Source organism: Littorina saxatilis, linkage group LG4 (assembly GCF_037325665.1).
Source record: "Littorina saxatilis isolate snail1 linkage group LG4, US_GU_Lsax_2.0, whole genome shotgun sequence".
Classification (NCBI taxonomy): Eukaryota; Metazoa; Mollusca; class Gastropoda; order Littorinimorpha; family Littorinidae; genus Littorina; species Littorina saxatilis.
Genome location: NC_090248.1, coordinates 42,823,611 through 42,848,181, shown reverse-complemented (window position 1 = coordinate 42,848,181; position 24,571 = coordinate 42,823,611). Strand labels below are relative to the sequence as shown.

General features: G+C 39.7%; 1 protein-coding gene and 1 long non-coding RNA gene across 2 annotated transcripts in view; both read right to left on the bottom strand.

The window, feature by feature from the left end:
• Window positions 1-362: 362 nt before the first annotated feature.
• Window positions 363-8,905, bottom strand: LOC138964800 (uncharacterized). The gene is made up of 2 exons (XR_011455212.1): window positions 8,764-8,905; window positions 363-535 (listed from the first exon to the last, which is right to left on the bottom strand). It is a non-coding gene; the product is annotated as an uncharacterized lncRNA (long non-coding RNA).
• A 5,295-nt stretch (window positions 8,906-14,200) lies between these two features.
• Window positions 14,201-24,571, bottom strand: part of LOC138964791 (cell death abnormality protein 1-like) — a 29,524-nt gene continuing 19,153 nt past the window's right edge. Inside the window, exons 11-12 of the mRNA XM_070336838.1 lie at window positions 19,421-19,491; window positions 14,201-17,820 (exon numbers count right to left, since the gene is read on the bottom strand). Coding sequence (XP_070192939.1) covers window positions 17,531-17,820; window positions 19,421-19,491 — 361 coding nt within the window. The 3' untranslated portion in view covers window positions 14,201-17,530. The remainder of the gene's footprint in view (window positions 17,821-19,420; window positions 19,492-24,571) is intronic.

The window sequence follows — 24,571 nt, the reverse complement described above, 5'->3', positions numbered from 1 at the left end:
TCACAACGTGAATTTTTGGTTGTGGTTGTGGTTTGGTTGAAATTGCGTTGCATTTTTACGTAATGTCCACGTGAATGGAACGTAAATTTTAGGTCAAAATTTAGCTCAAAAATTACGTGAATTCTACGTTGACACAACGTAAAAGTTGTGTTTTGGGGAATTTTTCCTGACAAAATTGACGTGAATTACACGTCGACACAACGTGAATTTTTGGTTGTGGTTGTGGTTTGGTTTGATTTCGACGTGAATGCAACGTTGAGAGTGAATGTAGGTTTTGGTAAATGTATCCACGCACACACACCAACTTTCACACTCAGTCACAGATCATAAGGACTATTACATGTAACACCATAAACTCAAGATACGATCAACAATTTTATTTCATAACAAAAACATGCATATTATGTTGCGGAGAAATTAAAAATGCACGCAGCTTAGCAGGGCAACAGCACAGCATATTCAATCGATTTCATTCTTTGTCCTGGTGGTCCTCTTCTCCCAGGCAGTCCTCGATGCGCCTCTTTGATGCTGGTCGCTAAACAAAGCAAAGACAGCACATTGATATTAGTGACACCATATATATACGAATCCCCCCCACACACACACACACTCACACACAAACTCACACTAGCGCGTCACCTTATTCCCATTACAATGAGGTATACACAACTACAATAAGCGATAAACGTTTCATATGCTGATCAGGATGCAATGAACTTTGACACGCTCCAATTAAAGCCCATTATAGGGGCCGGTGTCCGTCTCTCTCCTTGAGGATAAAAGGGCTCACAGCCTTTTCAACATTGTTATCAAAATCAAAGTCTTTCGGTAACCTGGAAAGCTCCTCGGAGCTAGTACTGTCTCAATTATCCACCGATCGCCGTAGGTCGAAGTTGAAGACTATCAAGTGTATGCATGTTGTAGAGGTGGGAGGTGCACAGAAAATGGAAGCAATCATTACAATCAAACTTTGTTTGTTAAATACACTACTCTTTGTCATCGGAAACTAAAAGTTATTTGGTTTTGGCCTTTTTTTTCACAGATTATACATTGTAAATGAAAAAAAGCAAAATGAAGCAATACCAAATAAAAACAAAATGTTCAGAAACATACATGATACATGGGTAGTATCAAAACGGTTGGTTGGTTGGTTAACCTAAGCTTAACGTCCTCACAGAAACTAGTGCCAATTAGGGACATGAAGTGGTTATATGCTGGGACAAAACGGTTGGGAAAAAGGAGAACTTTAAAGTTGCCATCAAGCAAGAGAGGGATGGGTGGTTTCAACTTGCAAGGGTAATAAGAAAGCAGTGAGAGAGACAATTAAGGGCGACATGTGCGATCAAGTTGAATTTGAAAGTCCAGCACATATAATTACAAGTTTTCCACGTTATATTTCCAGTGTTATCCATGCCAAGAAGGTTCCTTTTTTTCCAACCTTCATCTGTCCGACACGTGCGATCTCACTTTTTCAGTGAGTTATTTTTTCCCTTTAACATCTGGTTGCCAGACTTCCGTCAACCTCTTGTCAAATTTCACACTGTGATTCTCACGTATCTGATCGCTTCTTTAAGAGCACTTGACAGTGTCCAGTCAATCACTTCTTTCAGACGGGTCATAAAATTGCAAAGGCTCCTAAATGCCCCGCTCCTGTACAAACTGTGGGGGGAGGATCTATGGGGGGGGGGGGGGGGATCTTAGATTGAGAGGAGACGGAATGCATGGAACGGAATTTTTATGAATCGTTTTGTAGTTTTTGTGTCTGGGGCATGTAAACAAAACAAAAATGAGCAAAATTCTGAGAGAAAAACGGGAGCTTTATCAAAGCAAATTTGTTTTACAGTTGTTGTGATTATTTAACGACAAGAGGAGACACAATACAATTTGTTATACTTTTGATTTCTAAGAGTTGAAATCAATTACGCAGATATATTATAAGTCTACAAAGCCATGACGGTGCCAAAATAGCATGATAGCATTTTTGAATATTTCACTAATCAGAGCAGCAGAATTCTAACTTCATTAAAAAAATCAATCTAATCAAATAATTTAGTAAGCACTGAAGGCATCGTGATCATTAAAAAATCTCACAACTTAAGAACATCATACCTCTGCATAAATTACGCTTATGCAGTATGTTTCTTCCGATTAATGCAAACACTTTTTTTTGTCGCAGAGCAGGGACCCGGCATTGATACCGTCACCTGAAAATCAGTGGCTGTGTTGTAAGACCTACATTTTGTAATTGACAATGACTTGAAAAGGCACGTGTCCTAAGCATATAGGAAAGGTAATAAATGTACACTCAACGATGTCTTTTGCACACTGCTATCTGACAAATTATTTAGAGCGCTCATCAGAAGCAGGCGACGATAGTCGAGTGATTTATTACCCACGGGGGGTTGAGGCTGCAGACAATTAACTGTGAACTGAGAAGGGGTAAGCGGTGGGGGCGGAGGGGGTTAAATGGGGGAGGGAGTGGGGTGGCAGACATAAAATAATGAAAACTTGTTACGGTCCGACTTTGGGTTTGGTGTGTGTTGGCTACGCTGATGTCTCAAGTAGACTCACGTTCATAAGGGGGTGGGTAAATCAACATGGTCGGCAACTTTATGATCCAGGTCGACAAAAGACAGTCAATCAGTCAGATGACATCAAGGTGTCAAGTTCTGAATTCTTCTCATACCACCGTTCCGACCTCATCTCTCGGACAAAAGTTGGACAACCAAGTTTTGGAAGAAATTTTCAAGGAAGAATGACATCACAGGTTTCTGGAAAGCAAGGATTCGGGACAAAAGAAAGAATAACTGACACTATAACACACACACACACACACACACACACACACACACACACACACACAAACACACACACAGGCACGAACTCAAACAAACACACTGGCACACCACACACACACTGACACCACACACACACACCGACACCACACACACACACACACACACACTCACACTCACACACTCACACTCACACACTCACGCACGAACACACACATACAAACTTGCGCGCGCGCGCACTGATTTCTAAACAACAACAACAGTAAGCAGTGAACGATGCATATGCTAATCATGAGGCAAGAAATGAATGTGGCAAGTTTGATTCAACTTTGACCCGCTCTAAATCCCACGTTGTACACAGTCTGTCTCCCTGAGGATAAAAGGGCTCACAGTTTCCAAAACTTGTGATCAAAATCAAAGTCTTTCAGTAACCTGGAAAGCTACTTAGAGTGCTGTCTCAATTATCCCCCTATCGCCGTAGGTCGAAGTTGAGGACTATCAAGTGTATAGGGAGGGGTAGGGGGAGGGAGGAAGGGAATTGTTACGACACGACTTTGTCGTGTAAAAGGAAATGATGGGTGGCACGCGGATATCCGTGGGATGTTCAGACATGGAAATTGCTCAAAATAACGATTATCTATTAAACTCATAGCTCATGGATTTCCATTAAGTACTTTTACCCCGCGTTGTACTTGAAGTCCGACACCTAGTGTGAAAACGATCGTTCAATAGTCCAATTACATATTTCTGCCCCTTTTCCCGTTTAACCCCCAAATAACAACAACTACAACAAAGACAGCAAGAGCGACGACGACGACAACAAAATGTTGGAACCAAATTGAAATCATTGCAAACAAGACACCAGTAAATGTCGGACACCTACATGGTGGTTTTCAAGTTCCTCATTTTGTTACATGTCCCCATACAACACTTTACCTATTGATTTTGTTATTTGGTTAGTTAATTTGAAATTAATGTTAAAGTTCCTAATGTGTTATCTAAATTTCGCCATAACGCATTTATTAACTCATTCATTTATGAACTTATTTATGTATCATTTCCCTATTCGTCTATTTGTTTTATTTCAGTTATTTCGGCATGTAGGTATTTCGGTTGTAAGCAATTCAGTTATAATAAAACAAATTCACCCATTATTAGAAAGGAGAAAACAAATTGGAATGTCGGGTGCACATTCCAAGTTGATCCCTTTTTTTAACTAAAAATAGCGCGCGTTATTACTGACAATGCTCTTTTTCAAGCTTATAAAATATAAAGCCCACATGTTAAAATACCTTGACAACTACAAAGTGGGAAATTACAACGACGGTCAACAGTCAGAGTTATATATTGCTTGCAAGCCTGTCCGCCCTGTATCCAAGATATCCCCCATGCACTGGCATGGTCCTAAGAGGACACACTTATTACTCAACAGTAAATTCCAGTAAGCCTTTAGTCGGACTCTGTCATTTTTATGTTTGTGAATGTCACAGAAAAAACCCACAACTCCCAAGATCACGGAAGCATGATTAACCATTCAGTCAATTCAAGGGAATGCACGCTGAAAACGTCCGCTTTCATTTCACCTAAGAGGGGGAGGAAGGTGTTTTGTTAATTTTCTATTGCTGGTACTCGCACGTGTCCAAAGTGTGTGGGAAAAAGAACAAGTCGCGTAAGGCGAAATTACTACATTTAGTCAAGCTGTGGAGCTCACAGAATGAAACTGAACGCACTGCATTTTTTCCCAATGACCGTAGTCCGCCGCTCGTACAAAGGGCGGTGAAATTAACGAGCCTGTTTAGCGCGGAAGTGGTTGCGCTCTGTTGCATAGCACGCTTTTCTGTACCTCTCTTCGTTTTAACTTTCTGAGCGTGTTTTTAATCCAAACATATCATATCTACATGTATATGTTTTTGGAATCAGGAATCGACAGGGAATACGATGAAATTGTTTTTAGATCGATTTCGGAAAATTAATTTTAATCATAATTTTTATATTTTTAATGTTTAGAGCTTGTTTGTAATCCAAATATAACATATGTATACGTTTTTGGAATCAGAAAATGACGAAAAATAAGATGAAAATGTTTTTGGATCGTTTGATAAAAAAATAATTTTAATTACAAGTTTCCGATTTTTAATGACCAAAGTCATTAATTAGTTTTTAAGCCATCAAGCTGAAAGTCCGGCCTTCGTCGAAAATTGCTTTGCCAAAATTTCAATCAATTTGATTGAAAAATAGTGGTTTCGCTGTGCTGCATAGCACGCTTTTCTGTACCTCTCTTCGTTTGGTTTAAACTGTTTTATTCAACGTTTGTGCATTATTTACAAATAAAAAACGCATATAGAGTAAACAACACAAGCATAATGCTTATAGTGGTGTTTACAGTTTTCTAGAAAAATACATATAAATGGCGGCTATTGTACAGTTTAAATGAAGAGCAAGCAAACATGAAAAGAAAATTGAATGAAAAATGTACATCAAAACAAGAATCCGTTTAAGAATACATATATTATATATTTCGTTTTAACTTTGTGAGCGTGTTTTTAATCCAAACATATCATATCTATATGTTTTTTTTTAATCAGGAACCGACAAGGAATAAGACGAAATTGTTTTTAAATCGATTTCGGAAATTTGATTTTGATAATAATTTTTATATTTTTAATTTTCAGAGCTTGTTTTTAATCCAAATATAACATATTTATATGCTTTTTGAATCAGATAATGACGCAGAATAAGATGGAATTGTTTTTGGAACGTTTGATCAAAAAAATAATTTTAATTACAAGTTTCCGATTTTTAACGACCAAACTCACTCATTAGTTTTTAAGCCACCAAGCTGAAATACAATACCGAAGTCCGGCCTTTGTCGAAGATTGCGTGGCCAAAATTTCAATCAATTTGATTGAAAAATGAGGGTGTGACAGTGCCGCCTCAACTTTTACAAAAAGCCGGATATAACGTCATCAAAGGTATTAATTGAAAAAAGGAAAAAAAATGTCCGGGGATATCATTCCCAGGAACTCTCATGTAAAATTTCATAAAGATCGGTCCAGCAGTTTAGTCTGAATCGCTCTACACACACACACGCACAGACACACACAGACACACAGACACACAGACACACACACACACACACACACACACACACACATCACGACCCTCGTCTCGATTCCCCCTCTATGGACATTCTGTGAGTTCGACAGCTTGACTAAATGTTGTATTTTCGCCTTACGCGACTTGTTTTTTGCTGTATGTTTCTCTCTTTTTCTTTATTTTGTCTTATATGTCTGTAATGAACATTTTAAAATGAAGAGGAAAAACACTACCCACGATCCTCTCAACGAAACAGTACATTAAAAAACCTGCGCACGCGCAAACACACACAAACACAACTTTTCGAGAAAACATTGGCTGCATTTTTTTTTTACTGGTGAGCGTACCCCAAAAAGAAATCCAACATGTGTTGTCCATATGATTTGCATGTTCGGTTTTCTTTTGTTCTCATACGCGAGATGTCTCAAGAGGACCCATTTTGGCAAAGTTTAGAGGAGGGGGGGGGGGGGAGGGGGGAGCATGTCCGTAATTTTATTATCCAAGTGAACAAACGATCGACAAAAGCCCGACAAAAGACTGCCAAGTGCCGTAAATGAGTCAGGTAAGATCAAGGTGCGATTTTTGACTTGTACTTCATACCAGTTTTCCTCGCCTCTTCTCTCCTTAACAAAGGTCTAGCAACAAAGTTTGGGGGGGTGTAATCTCATACGGAGTGACATAATATCACATGCGAATATGAGGGAACGAGACAGAAGAATGAATAAAACAGCCGCTATTACGCTATCTGTGTTGTGGCTGGAAGAAAAAAGAAAAAGAAAGAATACTGTCCAACTAACACGGAGAAGAATGGGAAAAAATCTTAAATAAAGGGAGAGGTACAAAGGTTGCGATTCATCTCGGCTAGATATTATTCACGATTTTTGTAAACATACATGTAGTAAGCCTATACTCGCATCAGACACATATTTTACATGTATCAGCATCCTACATTTTGTCCGTGTCTGCCTTCTGGCCGGGTTTGCGATTTCTACATATTATATTCATGTGTTCTTCTCTCTGACAGTGCGGGCTCAACTTTTACAAACGGGAAAATATGACATCAAATAACGCTATCAAATATCGGAGAACAGCCACACAAGCGAATGCTCTCAAGAATATGTAAACCAATGTTCATCAAAATCCGTCAGGTAGCACACACACCCACACACACCCACACACACACACACAGTCCGAGTGTGTCATTACTTGAATGGGGTGTGCACGTTAAAGATCCCACGATTGACAAAAGGGTCTTTCCTGGCAAAATTGTATTGGCATAGATAAAAATGTCCACCAAAATACCCGTGTGACTTGGAATAATAGGCCGTGAAAAGTAGGATATGCGCCGAAATGGCTGCGATCTGCTGGCCGATGTGAATGCGTGATGTATTTTGTAAAAAAAATTCCATCTCACACGGCATAGATAAAAATCCCTGCGCCTTGAATATGTGCGCGATATAAATTGCACAAAATAAAAATACAAAAATAAATAAATAAATCCCTGCGCTTAGAACTGTACCCACGGAATACGCGCGATATAAGCCTCATATTGATTGATTGATTGAATCAGTGAATGTGAAAAGACTATGGGTAGTCGTCTAAGGCAGGTTAAAATCAGTCTAACGAATGACTACACAAACCTGCATGTGTCAGGTTTTAATTTTTGTTTGTTTGTTCTTTCTTTATTTTGTTTTGTTATTTCGTACGTTCGTTGATAAAATGCCGTCCCAACCTGCTGCCCACACACACACACACATTATAATCCCCCCTCCCGAATCCCCTCCCCCATTCTCCACCCGATAGCTCCTCTTTGTCTCACTCTCTCCTCCTTACAAATAACAATTTGATACGTTCATCTTTAATCCACCCCCCTCCCCGAATCACCTCCCCATTCTCCACCCGATAGCTCCTCTTTGTCTCGCTCTCTCCCCCGGTGTGACGTTTTCATCTTTCGCCGTGTTGATATTTCGCTTCTCGGCCTCGTTGAACTAGTATAAACTCTACACTGAACAAAAAAACACCCTACGATAGTACTAATGAGCGACCTTGTGTACCTTACATTCATGGGGTGAAATTTGTCCAACCAATTTGTTTTATTTAACTTAGAAATGTGATTCATCCTAAAATGTTTCCTTCTTACTCAAGGGACGTATAACCACTCAGTACACGTTTTCGAAGAATTAGATTTTGGGGTTAAAATCTATTAAATTTTACCACCAATTTTCTTCACATGCAAGAAACTGACATGCTTTTCGTCCTTAAATAATGTCACTTCTTAATTTTACCAGGAAACAACATTTCAGTCTTGAGTATATGTCGAGGGGGAAATATGTACACAGGCGAAAGATTGAAATCGTGACACCGGCAGGGTATCTCGGCTGCCTACTTGAGTGAGTAACAGAACAGGTCGACAAAAGACAGTCAAGTATGTAATGAGCCAATGTGTCAAGTTCTGAATTCTCCTCATACCACTGTCCGCTGGGCAGATTCACTTGAACATCGTCCTCCCTCAAGATCGTAAAATGCCCAATTAAGTACTTGAGATATCAATGGCCGCCCCCGCTTTCAGTCTCATGCACTGAGCTAGTCTGATTAAACAGCTTTCGTCCGTCTATGTGAAACGTGTTTTTCCTTTGTGTTCCACTGCTTGTGACCCATTGTTTCGCTATACTGACTCAAAAGTTGAGTCTAAAAGAATGTGTATCCCTTGAACTGAGTTAGGGCTGACATTGTGACTATTGGAAAGACCCGCCATCTTTGGCCGGTCCGTTTCCAATCATGGTCTCGACAATCAAGTAATCTGTGCATGTGTACATGGAGTACAATAGAATAAGTGATAACGTCTCATGTGGAACAACTGAAAACAACTTACCTTCGAGTTGATTACGATGAATATTTTAGTCCTGAAAGTGTTCATCAAAGTTGAAAACCAAATTTGGGATACACAAAGTCGACCGTGGCCATCACCGGAGAACACTGTCGGTTAGTAACGCGTCTTTTTTTGGGAGGGAAAGTTTCGCACTCGCAAATCCATTTAACTCAGCAAATTCCTTGAAACAATATGCATTTATGTTATACTCTTTTCGTCTTACACAATTAGTGAACCTCTATGTTTGACCGAACATTAATTGAATAGAATATTACGAAACTAAAAATGCAGGTGAAAAAACCGAAATGATTGACAAAGTTTCGACGTTGTCTCTCTCTGTCTCTCTCTGACTCTCTCTGTCTCCCTCTCTTTCTCTCTCTCTCTCTCTCTCTCCCTCTCTCTCCCTCTCTGTCTCTGTCTGTCTGTCTGTCTGTCTCTCTGTCTCTGTCTTTCTATGTCTCTCTCTCTCTCTCCCCCGACCCCCAGCCCCAATTTTTGGAAGGTTAGAAACTAGAGGACGTACATTTCTGTACAGTCACCATAAAATCTTCATTATGAATGCAAAAATGTTAACAAAATCGGCAAACCATAAAAGAACATGAAACAAGTCGCGTAAGGCGAAAATACAATATTTAGTCAAGTAGCTGTCGAACTCACAGAATGAAACTGAACGCAATGCCATTTTTCAGCAAGACCGTATACTCGTAGCATCGTCAGTCCACCGCTCATGGCAAAGGCAGTGAAATTGACAAGAAGAGCGGGGTAGTAGTTGCGCTAAGAAGGATAGCACGCTTTTCTGTACCTCTCTTTGTTTTAACTTTCTGAGCGTGTTTTTAATCCAAACATATCATATCTATATGTTTTTGGAATCAGGAACCGACAAGGAATAAGATGAAAATGTTTTTAAATTGATTTGGACAATTTAATTTTGATAATAATTTTTATATATTTAATTTTCAGAGCTTGTTTTTAATCCGAATATAACATATTTATATGTTTTTGGGATCAGCAAATGATGGAAAATAAGATAAACGTAAATTTGGATCGTTTAATAAATTTTTTTTTTTTTTACAATTTTCAGATTTTTAATGACCAAAGTCATTAATTAATTTTTAAGCCACCAAGCTGAAATGCAATACCGAACCCCGGGCTTCGTCGAAGATTACTTGACCAAAATTTCAACCAATTTGGTTGAAAAATGAGGGCGTGACAGTGCCGCCTCAACTTTCACGAAAAGCCGGATATGACGTCATCAAAGACATTTATCAAAAAAATGAAAAAAAACGTTCGGGGATTTCATACCCAGGAACTCTCATGTCAAATTTCATAAAGATCGGTCCAGTAGTTTAGTCTGAATCGCTCTACACACACACACACACACACACACAACACACACACACACGCACACACACACGCACATACACCACGACCCTCGTTTCGATTCCCCCTCGATGTTAAAATATTTAGTCAAAACTTGACTAAATATAAAAAGGAAAGAGGTGCATTTAAAGGCTGTTGGCCCCGGGTACTGGCTCTCAAAATCCGTTCAGCAGAATGAGTTCGCATGTAACTGAAACTATTCTTAAAAGTTACTTGGTGATTTTAAAAGCTTGATAAGACAAGTCCCATGATTTTAGACATGCTACAATGCCTTTAATCGAAGAAAGTTTGCGTTCTTGGCCGAGTCAATGCAGCTGGCTCGAAAATCACCTCCCTTGGACGCGTGACCTCTATAGCGGAATCGGCCGGGTGGAACGGCGCTCTCTAATTATGCCGTGCAATGGGCGCAATCGGGTAGTCTAGTCATGTCCTCAAGAATACTTCAAAGGTAGGTCAAGAGAAACTAAGGACGGGGTGCGAGGGTGACTTCTCCCAGGTTATAACATTTCAAACAATAAATAACGGAGTTCATAACATGTATTCTGCTCCCTTCCTGCTTTTTCAGGTGTAATTCCCACTTGAACCCTGTTTTAGTTCAACTTATTGGCAGATATATTGTCACGCGCCGAGGGACACAAACACACACACACATACACACACAGCCACCCACAAACACACATACACAAACTGATATGACACACACACACACATACACAAACTGATGTCACACACACACACACACTAACACGTGTACACACACACACACACACTAACACGTGTAATCACACACACACACACACACACACACACACACACACACACACACACACACACACACACACACACACACACGCACGCACGTATAGACAATCACAGAGATTAGGTTCATGTATTCTGCCCCCCTCTCGCCAATTTACAAAATACAACAAGAGGTTTGATGAGCACAGTAGATCAACTTTAAACGTACACAATTATATTTTTAGCATTACTTTTCAATTCTCGTTGATGCATTAATGATGCCAGAAAATGTAACCGGACGCATTTGGAACGCCAAAGCAATTAAATACATTGCGCGGTACATCGGCGCTTAATTTCATAACGTCTGACTGAGTCATTTGTTATTCGGTGATAGTTTCGCACATATCTATCTCCTGTATTTGAAAATCTGTTCACCTTACGTAATTTTCAAAGGTACATTTCTTTGATAAACGATACGAAACCGTGCAGGTGAAAAATTGGTAATGACTGACGTAGGATTCGTTGTGGATTTCACGTTGAGGGCACGTTGGCGATCAATCAAACCCCAACGTTGTGTGTTTACATTGAAACTACGTTGTAGGAACGTTTGTTGTATCAAACTAACTTTTGTTTTTAAATCACGTGAATTTCACGTGAAAATCACGTGAGTATACCAACGTTGTTCGAACACCAGAAAATCACAATAATACAACGTCGATTTTACGTTGCTTTTTAAGGTGGAATCCACGTGAAATTTACGTTATGTACCAACGTGTAAAAAACAAAAAACACAACTGTAACGCAACGTTGCTTTCACGTTGTGTTTTTTGGTTGGATCCACGTAAATTTCACGTAATCTTCGCAACATTTGTAAGACACCAAAATGCAACGTGAAATTCACGTAAATTTTACGTTGTATTACAACGTCGAAAGAACACCAAAATCTCACAATGACACAACGTTGGTTTTACGTTGCGTTTTTTGGTTGGCTCAACGTAAATTTCACGTAAAGTTCGCAACGTTGCTAATGACACGAAAAATTCACATTTTCGCAACGTCGTATTTACGTTGTGTGTTTGCTGGGCACTGTCTATCACAGCAAGTGGCAAATTGCACTGAAGACAACATACACCCAGTTAGGGAATAAGAAGAAGGGACAGGCAATGTTTCAATAGGGAGCAACTGTCTCCTTTCAGACAGCTGTTTCAGAACTCAAGTGACTGAAGTGTGCAGCACTGTACCATTTTTTTTAAAGGTTGTACTAATCCTTCCAAGTATCACTGGAGTGCAAAGCAGAGTTATGGTAAGTGTGAGAGTTAATCCCCTTGTCCTGCTTTCCCTTGAAGACAGGCGTGGAGTATGCCCAGGTGAAAAAGTACCACATAGTATACTATAGTAAATGTACCGTGTACTATAGTACCAATTTCATAGTACTATAGTATACTATAGTAAATGTACCATGTACTATAAGACAAACTTTAGTACTATAGTACGACGTACTTTGTACTATGGTACATTGTGGTACACTGGGGTACTGTGAACAACACTATGGTACTTTGTACTATAGTGCATCAATTGAAAATGCAAAGTAACATTTTGTAAATTCTTAGCCACTAGTACTAGGTGTAACTGCCGAGAAAATTCAAAACGGCATTTAATAAATACATTTTTGACATGGCAAACCCAAGACAAGGAGTGCAACCGTCTCATATTTCATAATTCTCATCGTTTTCGTTTAACACAAGACTACACTTGATGCCGCCAACAATTAAATATGGCTTGGACCCTTTCTTCACAGAAACATATTTTGTGTACAGTCGAACTTGTCTAAATTAAGAGACCACCCAAGGGACTGAGCAAAAGTGGTCTCTTTAGACAGCACCTGGTCTTTACGAACAGGTGATTTGAATAGTCGTAAACACCGTCGGGGATCCTTTTAGGTGGTCTTAATAGGCGGCGCGGGTGGTCTTTATGGACAGGTGGTCTCCAGGGCAGGTTCGACTGTATTATTGTATACTGCTATTTACTTTAAACCGGTATTTTATGTAAGTGTATTCTTATCATTTGGAGTAATTCTGAGGTTTCAGAGCTCCCCATATCACAAATATTACAATACATTTTTTCCTGGTATAGCTTGAGAACAGCAGCAACCCGTTAATGTTAGTTGTTAGACACTTGAAAACACAGCTTTTTGAGCTTGGTCATGGGCGGGTTTTTTTTTCTTTACAAAAAAACCAACTGTCATACTGAAGCTAATTGCCATATTCTTCTTCTTCTTCAGCGTTCCAGAATGTTCTGGTTATGTGTGAGCTCGTTTGCCCATTTGGGTTCCCCATACTATACTCTGAGAGCATAGTCAGCTTCACTCCGCTTTCGTTGAGTAGGCATGCTGGGTATTTTTCGTGTTTCGAACTCTGACATGGATTACAGGATTTTTTCCGTGCGCACTTGGTCTTATGCTTGCGTGTACACACAAAGGGGGTTAAGTCACTAGCAGGTCTGCACATAAGTTGACCTGGGGGATCGGACAAATCTCCACTCTTAACCCACCAGGCGGCAGCGACCGGGATTCGAACTCACGACCTCCCGATTAGGAGGCCGACGTCTTACCACCACGTCACTGCGCACGTCAAATTCCCATATATATGTGAATGTATTTACAATTTTGAAAACTTATTTTCTAACATGTGTTTCTCTTAACGTTTATAAACACGGAAAAGATAACATGTAAAGAATGTTCACATTGCTTTGCTCTTCAACAGAATGTGAAAACTCCTCACAGATACAAGATTTAACTTTACTATACATGTTCACGAGAACATTTTAACATTAATTCTACCAATGACTTTGATTTCCACTGCAGTCAGGTGTTATAACTCTATGTTTTCCTTGATAACTCGGATATTTCAATTTGTTAAGTGTATAATGGTATGAGTGAGTGCGTCGCGTTTTCGCTGTGCGTCTGTCTGCGAGTGTATGAGTCCGAGTGTCTTGGTCCTTGTCGATTTGTGTTTCGTACAATGTTCACTATGTATTGTATATTTTGTAAGCGCCTAGGGCTATATTTAGATTAGGCGCACAAATGTTCATAATAATAATAATAATAATAATAATAATCTGAGTCAAACGTTGTACTAGCCACCAAATCCCCCCCTCATACACACACACCCCATACACACAAACAAACACACACACACACACACACACAGACAGACAGACAGACACACACACAGACACACACAGACACACACAGACACACACACGCACACACACACACACACAGACACACACACACACACACACAGAGAGACGGATACATAATACATGTTTTATATATTGTCTAAAGATAAAAACAAACATGACACTGCACTGAAAGCAAAACAACAGGAGACGAAGCAAAGTACATATTTACACAATTATTCATTAAGTAAACAGTCAAAACAAGAGTAAGAAATTATCGTTAAACCTACCTATACATATCTCAGAATCTGTTATGAACACACACACACACACAACACACACACACACACACACACACACACACACACACACACACACACACACACACACACACACACACAGACGCACACACACACGTCTGTGTATCAATCTCTAACTCAACCTCTCTTATGCTCGCAGGAATATACACAGTTTTGCAAATGAAATATGTGTTTTGCATTCAAAGCTTAAGTGAAACATTCGTGTATCACCATATACATTGTAAACGCACTGATATATATCTGAACATTCGAACACGAAAAATCTACATTTGTGTTGCAATGATGCAAATCATCAAAATCACGTATATATTCTTTACACTGTCAAACAACTTAATCTCGGATTGAATTTAATTTACATCTTTAAAAATGTTTTGAAAATGTCATTGTTTTTCATTTTCTACTCGACGACTTCATTGGACTTTATTTACGGATGGAGTCTATCTATAACTAAAATAGATCTCTCGAAACACAGACGTGTCAACATTTAAAGAAGATGGACAGCATTGATACATAACTGATTACAAAACAAGGTACATGTATTTCAACTCGATCATCAATTCTTTTTCTTTCTCAATTTTAACAATTAACTCAGAGATTTTTTTTTTGACCTCAGTTGCATGCAGGATGCTTCAACCCATATATTTTGCCCGATTTTTTTTCTTTTTTTATTTTGTTTTTAATTTTTAATTTTTTTTTCTTTTAAGGCGGGGAGCATCCTTCTTCCTTGGTCTTTTTCTGTATAACATAATCAACTTTATATCATACAAAACATAAACTTCTGTCTAATGTTTAACTCTAATTCCAATAAAATACGTAAGTCTAACTTCTTCCCATACTTAAATTTTCCTATTGTCATTTTTGTTATCAAAATACAATAATTTATAAAATAAATTTGATCGTTTTTTAAATTTTCATTCCAAAAACCAAATAATATATCTGTTTCATTCAAAGTTATATTATAATAAATTTGCTTATAAATAAAGTCTTTACATAGTTTCCAAACGTTCCTCACCTCTTGACAATGAAACAAGTCGCGTAAGGCGAAAATACAACATTTAGTCAAGCTGTCGAACTCACAGATAGAATGAAACTGAACGCACTGCAATTTTTCAGCAAGACCGTATACTCGTAGCATCGTCAGTCCACCGCTCGTGGCAAAGGCAGTGAAATTGACAAGAAGAGCGGGGTAGTAGTTGCGCTGAGAAGGGTAGCACGCTTTTCTGTACCCCTCTTCGTTTTAACTTTCTGAGCGTGTTTTTAATCCAAACATATCATATCTATATGTTTTTGGAATCAGGAACCGACAAGGAATAAGATGAAATTGTTTTTAAAACGATTTCGGAAATTTAATTTTAATCATAATTTTTATATTTTTAATTTTCAGAGCTTGTTTTTAATCCGAATATAACATATCTATATGTTTTTGGAATTAGAACATGATAAAAAATAAAATAAAAGTAATTTTGGATCGTTTTATAAAAAAATAATTTTAATTACAATTTTCAGATTTTTAATGACCAAAGTCATTCATTCATTTTTAAGCCTTCATGCTGAAATGCAATACCGAAGTCCGGCCTTCGTCGAAGATTGCTTGGCCAAAATTTCAATCAATTTGATTGCAAAATGAAGGTGTGACAGTGCCGCCTCAACTTTTACAAAAAGCCGGATATGACGTCATAAAAGACATTTATCGAAAAAAACACGTCTGGGGATATCATACCCAGGAACTCTCATGTCAAATTTCATAAAGATCGGTCCAGTAGTTTACTCTGAATCGCTCTACACACACACACGCACAGACACAGACACAGACACAGACACACACACACACACACACCACACACACACACACACACACACATACACCACGACCCTCGTCTCGATTCCCCCTCTATGTTAAAACATTTAGTCAAAACTTGACTAAATGTAAAAAGAAATGCTCAAGTGTATCCAGTTCATTACAACCTTCACAATTATTAGTTTGACATAAACCCATCTTGTTTAGTAAAATATTCGTTGGGTAAATTCTGTGTAAAATTTTCCAATGAAGCAGACGCAGTCGTTCTTCTTTTGTACAATTAACAGCTAACAGCCAGTGTCTTGATTCCAGAACAACATTATGCTTTCTTTGCCAAAAGGAACAGGCGCTCGGAGTTTGTACCTCGAAATTAACCAAAACAGTTCTTATTTCCCTTGGTGTAATATTACCAATACGAGTCAAACCCTGCAACAGAACATATCGGTATGGCAATGCGTTAATCAGTTTTGTTTTAAGTGCTGTACATAACGCATTATACTCAAATAGTTTGGCTGGTTTATAACCAACCTTTTGACATAATTCTTCAAATGAAATCATGTCACCGATTTCATTCACGACATCCTTTACATGATCAATATGAATTAACTCAGAGATGATTTTCTCATACCCCTTACTCAATTTTCACTCTTGTTTTATATAACTTAGGGCTTAACGCTTCCTTTTCTTGTTATTCCTCTCATTAGCATTCTTGATTTTACATGAAATCAAACTATCTTTTAAAAATGCCATGTGATCATTTGTTGATTTGTTAAAATATACACAATTAAATTTTCAGTAGTGATCTTGTGAAAGAGTATGATACCTCATGCATACTCAAGAATCAGTCGTTATCTTGGAAATTAGTATGGTCATTGTTATTTTTGGCCTCAGCACTCATTGAACTTAAACAAAAGGTAACTTAACAAAATGTTTAACTGCTTTTTACATTGGGTAGACTCTAGCCTTTGTCACATACTTAAAAATAGTCCCAAGGTTAAAAGATGCGTTCGTTTTGCGTTTTACTTGGTTGCTTGTATAGCCGTTGTTACTGTCATTCATTTTACATTTAGTCAAGTTTTTATTTCTTTTTTAATTTAAATGTTACCTTGCTTTCTGCGTACAATATGCATTGTATGTTTGCTTAAAAAGGATAATTCAGAGGCACATGGAGGCATCTATAAATCAAATGACACTGCAAATCACAGCAAGTTGAAAATAGCATCGAAGACAATATGTACCAAATAAGGCAATAAGAAGAAGGGATGGCCAATGTTTCAATAGAGTGCAACCATCTCATTTCAGACCATTGTTTCAGAACTCAATTGAATGAGGTGTGCAGCACTGCGCACATTTTTCAAAGGTTGTAATAGTCATTTCCAATATCATTGGTGTGCAAAGCTGAGTTTTGGTAGGTGTGAGAGTTCCTCGCGTTAGCCTGCTTTCCCTTGAACTTAGGTGTGGAGTAGGGATCTCTGTCGCTGTCATCGGGAGTTTGGAGCCCTTCATAGTGATTCTCCTCTGCTTCTGTGCCACCTGCACTCCCTGTTTCCTCTTGCAAAGCCGCTTGTCTGTTGAGTCCACCTGGGGCACCGACACGTAAAGTCACTTGGTTGCTGAGTTCCACTGGATCATTGGCCCTTAAACCTATAACAGGACGTTCAGGTTTATTACACATGTATAGTCTTAGCCTGGTAATTTAGCTGTAATGTGATGTAAGCTTCGAAATAGCAACAGTACATATTTCGTTCTGACTGCTGCCATGACTTCACATTACACTTTCTTTCTTTTCTTTTAAAGTCCGATAGCGAAATATCTACTTAACAGATGTGCATAATGTGCTCTGAATTGCACAATATCCTTTTCACGACATCCTTTACATGATCAATATGAATTAACTCAGAGATGATTTTCTCATACCCCTTACTCAATTTTCACTCTTTTTTTTAACATAATTTAGGGCTTAACGCTTCCTTTTCTTGTTATTCCTCTCATTAGCATTCTTGATTTTACATTAAATCAAACTATCTTTTAAAAATGCCATGTGATCATTTGTTGATTTGTTAAAATATACACAATTAAATATTCAGTAGTGATGTTGTGAAAGAGTATGATACCTCATACTCAAGTATTAGTCGTTATCTTGGAAATTCGTATGGTCATTGTTATTTTTTTGCCTCAGCACTCATTGAACTTAAACAAAAGGTAACTTAACAAAATGTTTAATTGCTTCTTACATTGGGCAGACTCTAGCCTTTGTCACATACTTATAAATAGTCCCAAGGTTAAAAATATGCGTTCGTTTTGCGTTTTACTTGTTTGCTTGTATAGCCGTTGTTACTGTCATTCTTTTTACATTTAGTCAAGTTTTGATTTCTTTTTTTTATTTAAATGTTACCTTGCTTTCTGCATACAATATGCATTGTATGTTTGCGTAACAAGGATAATTCAGAGGCACTTGGAGGCATCTAGAAATCCAATGACACTGCCAATCACGGCAAGTTGAAACTAGCATCGAAGACAACATGTACCCAATAAGGCAATAAGAAGAAGGGATTGGCAATGTTTCAATAGAGTGCAACCATCTCATTTCAGACCATTGTTTCTGAACTCAATTGATTGAGGTGTGCAGCACTGTGCACATTTTTCAAAGGTTGTAATAGTCATTTCCAATATCACTTGTGTGCAAAGCTGGGTTTTGGTAAATGTGAAAGTTTCTCTCGTTGTCCTGCTGTCCCATGAAGACAGGTGCGGCGTAGGGAGCTCTGTCGCTGTCATCAGGAGTTTGGAGCCCATCATAGTAATGACTCTCCTCTGCCTCTGTGCCACCTGCATTCCCTGTTTCCTCTTGCAAAGCCGCGTGTCTGTTGAGTCCACCCAGTGGGGCACCGACACGTAAAGCCACTTGGTTGCTGAGTTCAACTGGATCATCGGCCCTTAAACCTATAACAGGACGTTCAGGTTTATTAAACATGTATAGTCCTAGTCTGGTAATGTACCTGTAAGGTGGTGTAAGCTTTGAAATAGCAACAGTACATATTTCGTTCTGACTGCTGCCATGACTTCACATTACACTTTCTTTCTTTTCTTTTAAAGTCCGATAGCGAAATAACTAGTTAACAGATGTGCACAGTGTGCTCTGAATTGCACAATATCTGTTGAAGTGTCTAATTTTCTTTTCCAAACAATTCCCATGACGATGATGATGGTGATGATGATGATGATAAACTTCAATGTATTGTCTTACTCTGATCGGCCGATGCTTGAGAAGGGCTCGCTGTCTCAGACGATGAACTCTTTCTGGATCGCCTTATCAGTCTGCAACGATTAAGGCACACATTAATACAGAAACCACGTGCTGAAACTCGGTTAGATTGACAAGTCGGTAAAGATCTGCGCATAATGATTTTTCAGAGTTTACCCTGGCATAGTGGCCATACCAAGTAATGTTTTTAGCTTCCCAAGAAGTCCACATCGTTTGAACCCCGTTGCCTTGACAACTGTCATCCTGCGTTCTGGATATAAGTGTAGGGATACTTTAACATTCCTTCTAAATTCTGTGCTTGGATATGATGCTTTATCTTGATGATCACAATGTATAATGATCTCAGACAGCATTTGCCTCAATGCAAGCTAATACGAAGGTAACTAGTACTATTAAACATGTCTCTCCGCTGCTGTTAGTCGCTTTAGTCTTTTTTTATTCCTCTTATTTAGTTTTTTTCTTACATTTAGTCAACATTTGACCAAGTGTTTTTCAGCAAACTAGGAATCAAGAGGTAATTGCGTGCGCGCCCGTGTGTGTGTGTGTGTGTGTGTGTGTGTGTGTGTGTGTGTGTGTGTGTGTGTGTGTGTGTGTGTGTGTGTGTGCGTGCGTGTGTGTGTGTGTGTGTGTGTGTGTGTGTGTGTGTGTGTGTGTATGTGTGTGTGTGTGTGTGTGTGTGTGTGTGTGTGTGTACGTGCACAACAATTCCCAGAAATCTACCCAACAGATGTTTAAGATAGTACTTCAAATAATATCCCCAGAATTAAAAAAATACCCTTGAGAGATTATGTGAACTATGAATTTATTAGTATTTATTCAACATTACCAAAAACGTCCCTGAACCCTGAAGTTTAACATAAACAAATTTGTTGGTGTCTCTGAATTAGAGAGAAGGGAGTGAGGGAGAGAGAGAGAGAGAGAGAGAGAGAGAGAGAGAGAGGGAGAGAGGGGGAGAGAAGGAGAGAGAGAGAGATAGAGAGAGAGAGAGAGAGAGAGAGAAAGAGAAAGAGAGAGAAAGAGAGAGAGAGAGAGAGAGAATGACAAGGATTTTCGTGTGAGTTTAGAGGGAGCGGTCAGCAACCATAAACTCTATTTAAACGAGACAGATATGCAGCAAAAGGGAGGGGGTGTGTGTGGAGGTAATGCAGGAGGAAGTGATAGCAGAGTCCCGTGGGAACGAATGCGGGGATGGAAGAGGGTTGGAGGGTAGGGGGGAGGTGATGAGTGAAGGAGAGCATCTGGAATGAAATAATGGTAACAGATAAGGGAGTCCGAGAGAGAGCGAGGACCGAGGTCATTAGTAGCAGCGCAGAGGCCAGCAAGCAAGTTCAGCGATTTTTTTAGTTCTGCAAAAATGGAGTTCAATTTTACTTCATGGGCAAAGAATCTGCCCCGACCTGTGGTTGAGGTTCTCGAAAAAGAGGAGTTCACAACCCTCAGATCAGTGCTTTGAAATATGCAGTAGAAAAGGACCTGGAAAGCCTCAAGTTAAAAAGAGGCCACATAGTGGAATTAAAAGCGGCAGTGGCAGACCTGCAAAAGAAGTACGGGGGAGGGCCGTTGCGTGCTGCCGACCAAGTGGCACCGCTCCAGAGCCTTCTTGGCAACATGGGCATAAAGTCTACCGCTTCACCAGGTGAGACATTTTTAAGAATTGTTGACTTCGTCGGCTTCTATGGCAGTGGAGGAAGAGGTGACACTCGGGGGAGGTGTCACGCTCAAGCTGGCCAACAAACCAAAGTTGGACAAAGTATCCCCCTGCCACTGGATCGTGGCAAATGCAAGAATAATGGCAAAACTAATGAATGCACCGGACTTCGACCACGAAGCCTACCTCGGGTATACGGAGATGGTGGGCGGGCTCGGCGCAAGATTCTCCTGGCAGTCGGTGCTCCTGTACGACGACGAGTACAGGAAGCGCCAGGCTACCAGCGGGTTTGCTTGGGGGACCCCCAACCCCCACCTGTCCACAGTGATTCTCCGTGATCGTACCCAACAAGTTCTAGGCAACAAAAGCGGCAAGGCCACGATGATGGGAAGCGGCGGTATTCGACGACCTGTGGGACCCAGTGGGAAGGAGGTGTGCCTGCAGTACACAAACAAAGGCACATGCCTCTACGGGTCCCGCTGCAGGTTCGAACACGTGACGTGTGTGGCACATGTGGAAAAGAGCACCCCGGCAAAGACCACCAGGCGACAGCAAACACCAGTGCCTAGGATACAGCGCAGCGAACTGACAACACAACGGTACACGGGGGATAACCGGTCAAAGGCCGAACAGAAGCCGAAGGCCGCTCATGACACGTGTGAAGGCAAGTTTTGTCTGTTTTCTAGGTATTGTTTGATTTATGTCGGGATTTAAGGTAAGCTACTGATTCAGCGATGACTAAATTTGTTTCTCGATGCATAAAAAGTCAGGGAGCGATTGATATTTGCCCGTAAATAGCCTTCAAAGCTGAAAATGTCCGCGATCGAGCACCGGAAATGGCTGTTCGATGGGTTTTGCAAGTAGAAATGTGCTTTATTTCACCAAATCAGCTCGTATTTGGTGTGGGTACGGGATTCTAGAGGACGAAGGAGTCATAAGATGTGCAAAGAAGTGCTATTTGGGAGTAGAATAAATCTTCCGAGACAGTAGACAAGAGAAGGTCATATTTGAGAGATGCGCGTAGGCCGATTGTCTTTCCGACAAGCGAATGATACAGCAGATTAATCATTCGTTTTGACCAGAAACCTAGTCTCTAGTTTTTATGAATGAGTTTTTTAATTAAAACAATCACGAGAACTCTCTCGCTTAGCCTAATGGCTGTTCGATGGGTTTCGCAAGTAGAAATGTGCTTTATTACTTTGCATTTTCAATTGATGCACTATAGTACAAAGTACCATAGTGTTGTTCACAGTACCCCAGTGTACCACAATGTACCATAGTACAAAGTACTTCGTACTATAGTACTAAAGTTTGTCTTATAGTACATGGTACATTTACTTCACAGTACCATAGTACATTTACTATAGTATACTATAGTACTATGAAATTGGTACTATAGTACACGGTACATTTACTATAGTATACTATGTGGTACTTTTTCACCTGGGCATACTCCACGCCTGTCTTCAAGGGAAAGCAGGACAACTCTCTCGCTTAGCCTAATGGCTGTTCGATGGGTTTCGCAAGTAGAAATGTGCTTTATTTCACCAAATCAGCTCGTATTTGACATCGGTTTGGTATATATATATATATATTTTCTAATCCTACCGCGAACTGGATAGCAGACGCGGCACGACTGTTGCACCACACTTTGAAGTAATCCCACACTTTGAAGTAAATTACTTCAAAGTGTGGGGATGTGCCCCACACTTTGAAGTAAACCCATGTTTTACTTCAAAGTGTGGGGGGATCTTCCCACACTTTGAAGTAAACTCAGTTTTTACTTCAAAGTGTGGGGGGATCTTCCCACACTTTGAAGTAACTTACTTCAAAGCGTGGGACTTTTGCATCGCCTGTTTGAGCCTGATGATTTTGTCAAAAAAAATGGCAAAGTCTTTTGGATGAGTGAACAGAAAAAGTGAGCGAGCCAAGAAACATAATGATGTTTATCAGGCTTTAAGCAATGTCCCATTGTTGAGTGTGACGAAAACTCGTGATGACGATTTTAAAACATGTTGGGTCACGCATGGTCCAATCTTACATGGTCCAATCTTACATGGTCCAATCGTACATGGTCCAACCTTACATGGTCCGACCTTACATGGTCCAATCTTACATGGTCCAATCTTACATGGTCCAACCTTACATGGTCCAATCTTACATGGTCCAACCTTACATGGTCCAATCTGACATGGTCCAACCTTGCATGGTCCAACCTTACATGGTCCAACCTTGCATGGTCCAACCTTACATGGTCCAATATAACATGGTCCAACCTTACATGGTCCAACCTTACATGGTCCAATATTACATGGTCCAACCTTACATGGTCCAACCTTACATGGTCCAATCTTACATGGTCCAACCTTACATGGTCCAATCTTACATGGTCCAATCCTACATGGTCCAACCTTACATGGTCCGATCTTACATGGTCCAACCCTACATGGTCCAATCTTACATGGTCCAATCTTACATGGTCCAACCTTACATGGTCCAACCTTACATGATCCAATCTTACATGGTCCAATCTTACATGGTCCAATAATATATATGGACCATGTAAGATTGGACCATGTAAGGTTGGACCATGTAAGGTTGCACCATGTAAGGTTGGACCATGTAAGGTTGGACCATGTAAGGTTGGACCATGTAAGATTGGACCATGCGTGACCCAACATGTTTTAAAATCGTCACCACGAGTTTTCGTCACACTCAACAATGGGACATTGCTTAAAGCCTGATAACAAACATCACTATGTTTCTTGGCTCGCTCACTTTTTCTGTTCACTCATCCAAAAGACTTTGCCATTTTTTTGGACAAAATCATCAGGCTCAAACAGGCGATGCAAAAGTCCCACGCTTTGAAGTAAGTTACTTCAAAGTGTGGGAAGATCCCCCCACAATTTGAAGTAAAAACTGAGTTTACTTCAAAGTGTGGGAAGATCCCCCCACACTTTGAAGTAAAACATGGGTTTACTTCAAAGTGTGGGGCACATCCCCACACTTTGAAGTAATTTACTTCAAAGTGTGGGATTACTTCAAAGTGTGGTGCAACAGTCGTGCCGCGTCTGCTATCCAGTTCGCGGTAGGATTAGAAAATATATATATATATATACCAAACCGATGTCAAATACGAGCTGATTTGGTGAAATAAAGCACATTTCTACTTGCGAAACCCATCGAACAGCCATTAGGCTAAGCGAGAGAGTTCTCGTGATTGTTTTAATTAAAAAACTCATTCATAAAAACTAGAGACTAGGTTTCTGGTCAAAACGAATGATTAATCTGCTGTATCATTCGCTTGTCGGAAAGACAATCGGCCTACGCGCATCTCTCAAATATGACCTTCTCTTGTCTACTGTCTCGGAAGATTTATTCTACTCCCAAATAGCACTTCTTTGCACATCTTATGACTCCTTCGTCCTCTAGAATCCCGTACCCACACCAAATACGAGCTGATTTGGTGAAATAAAGCACATTTC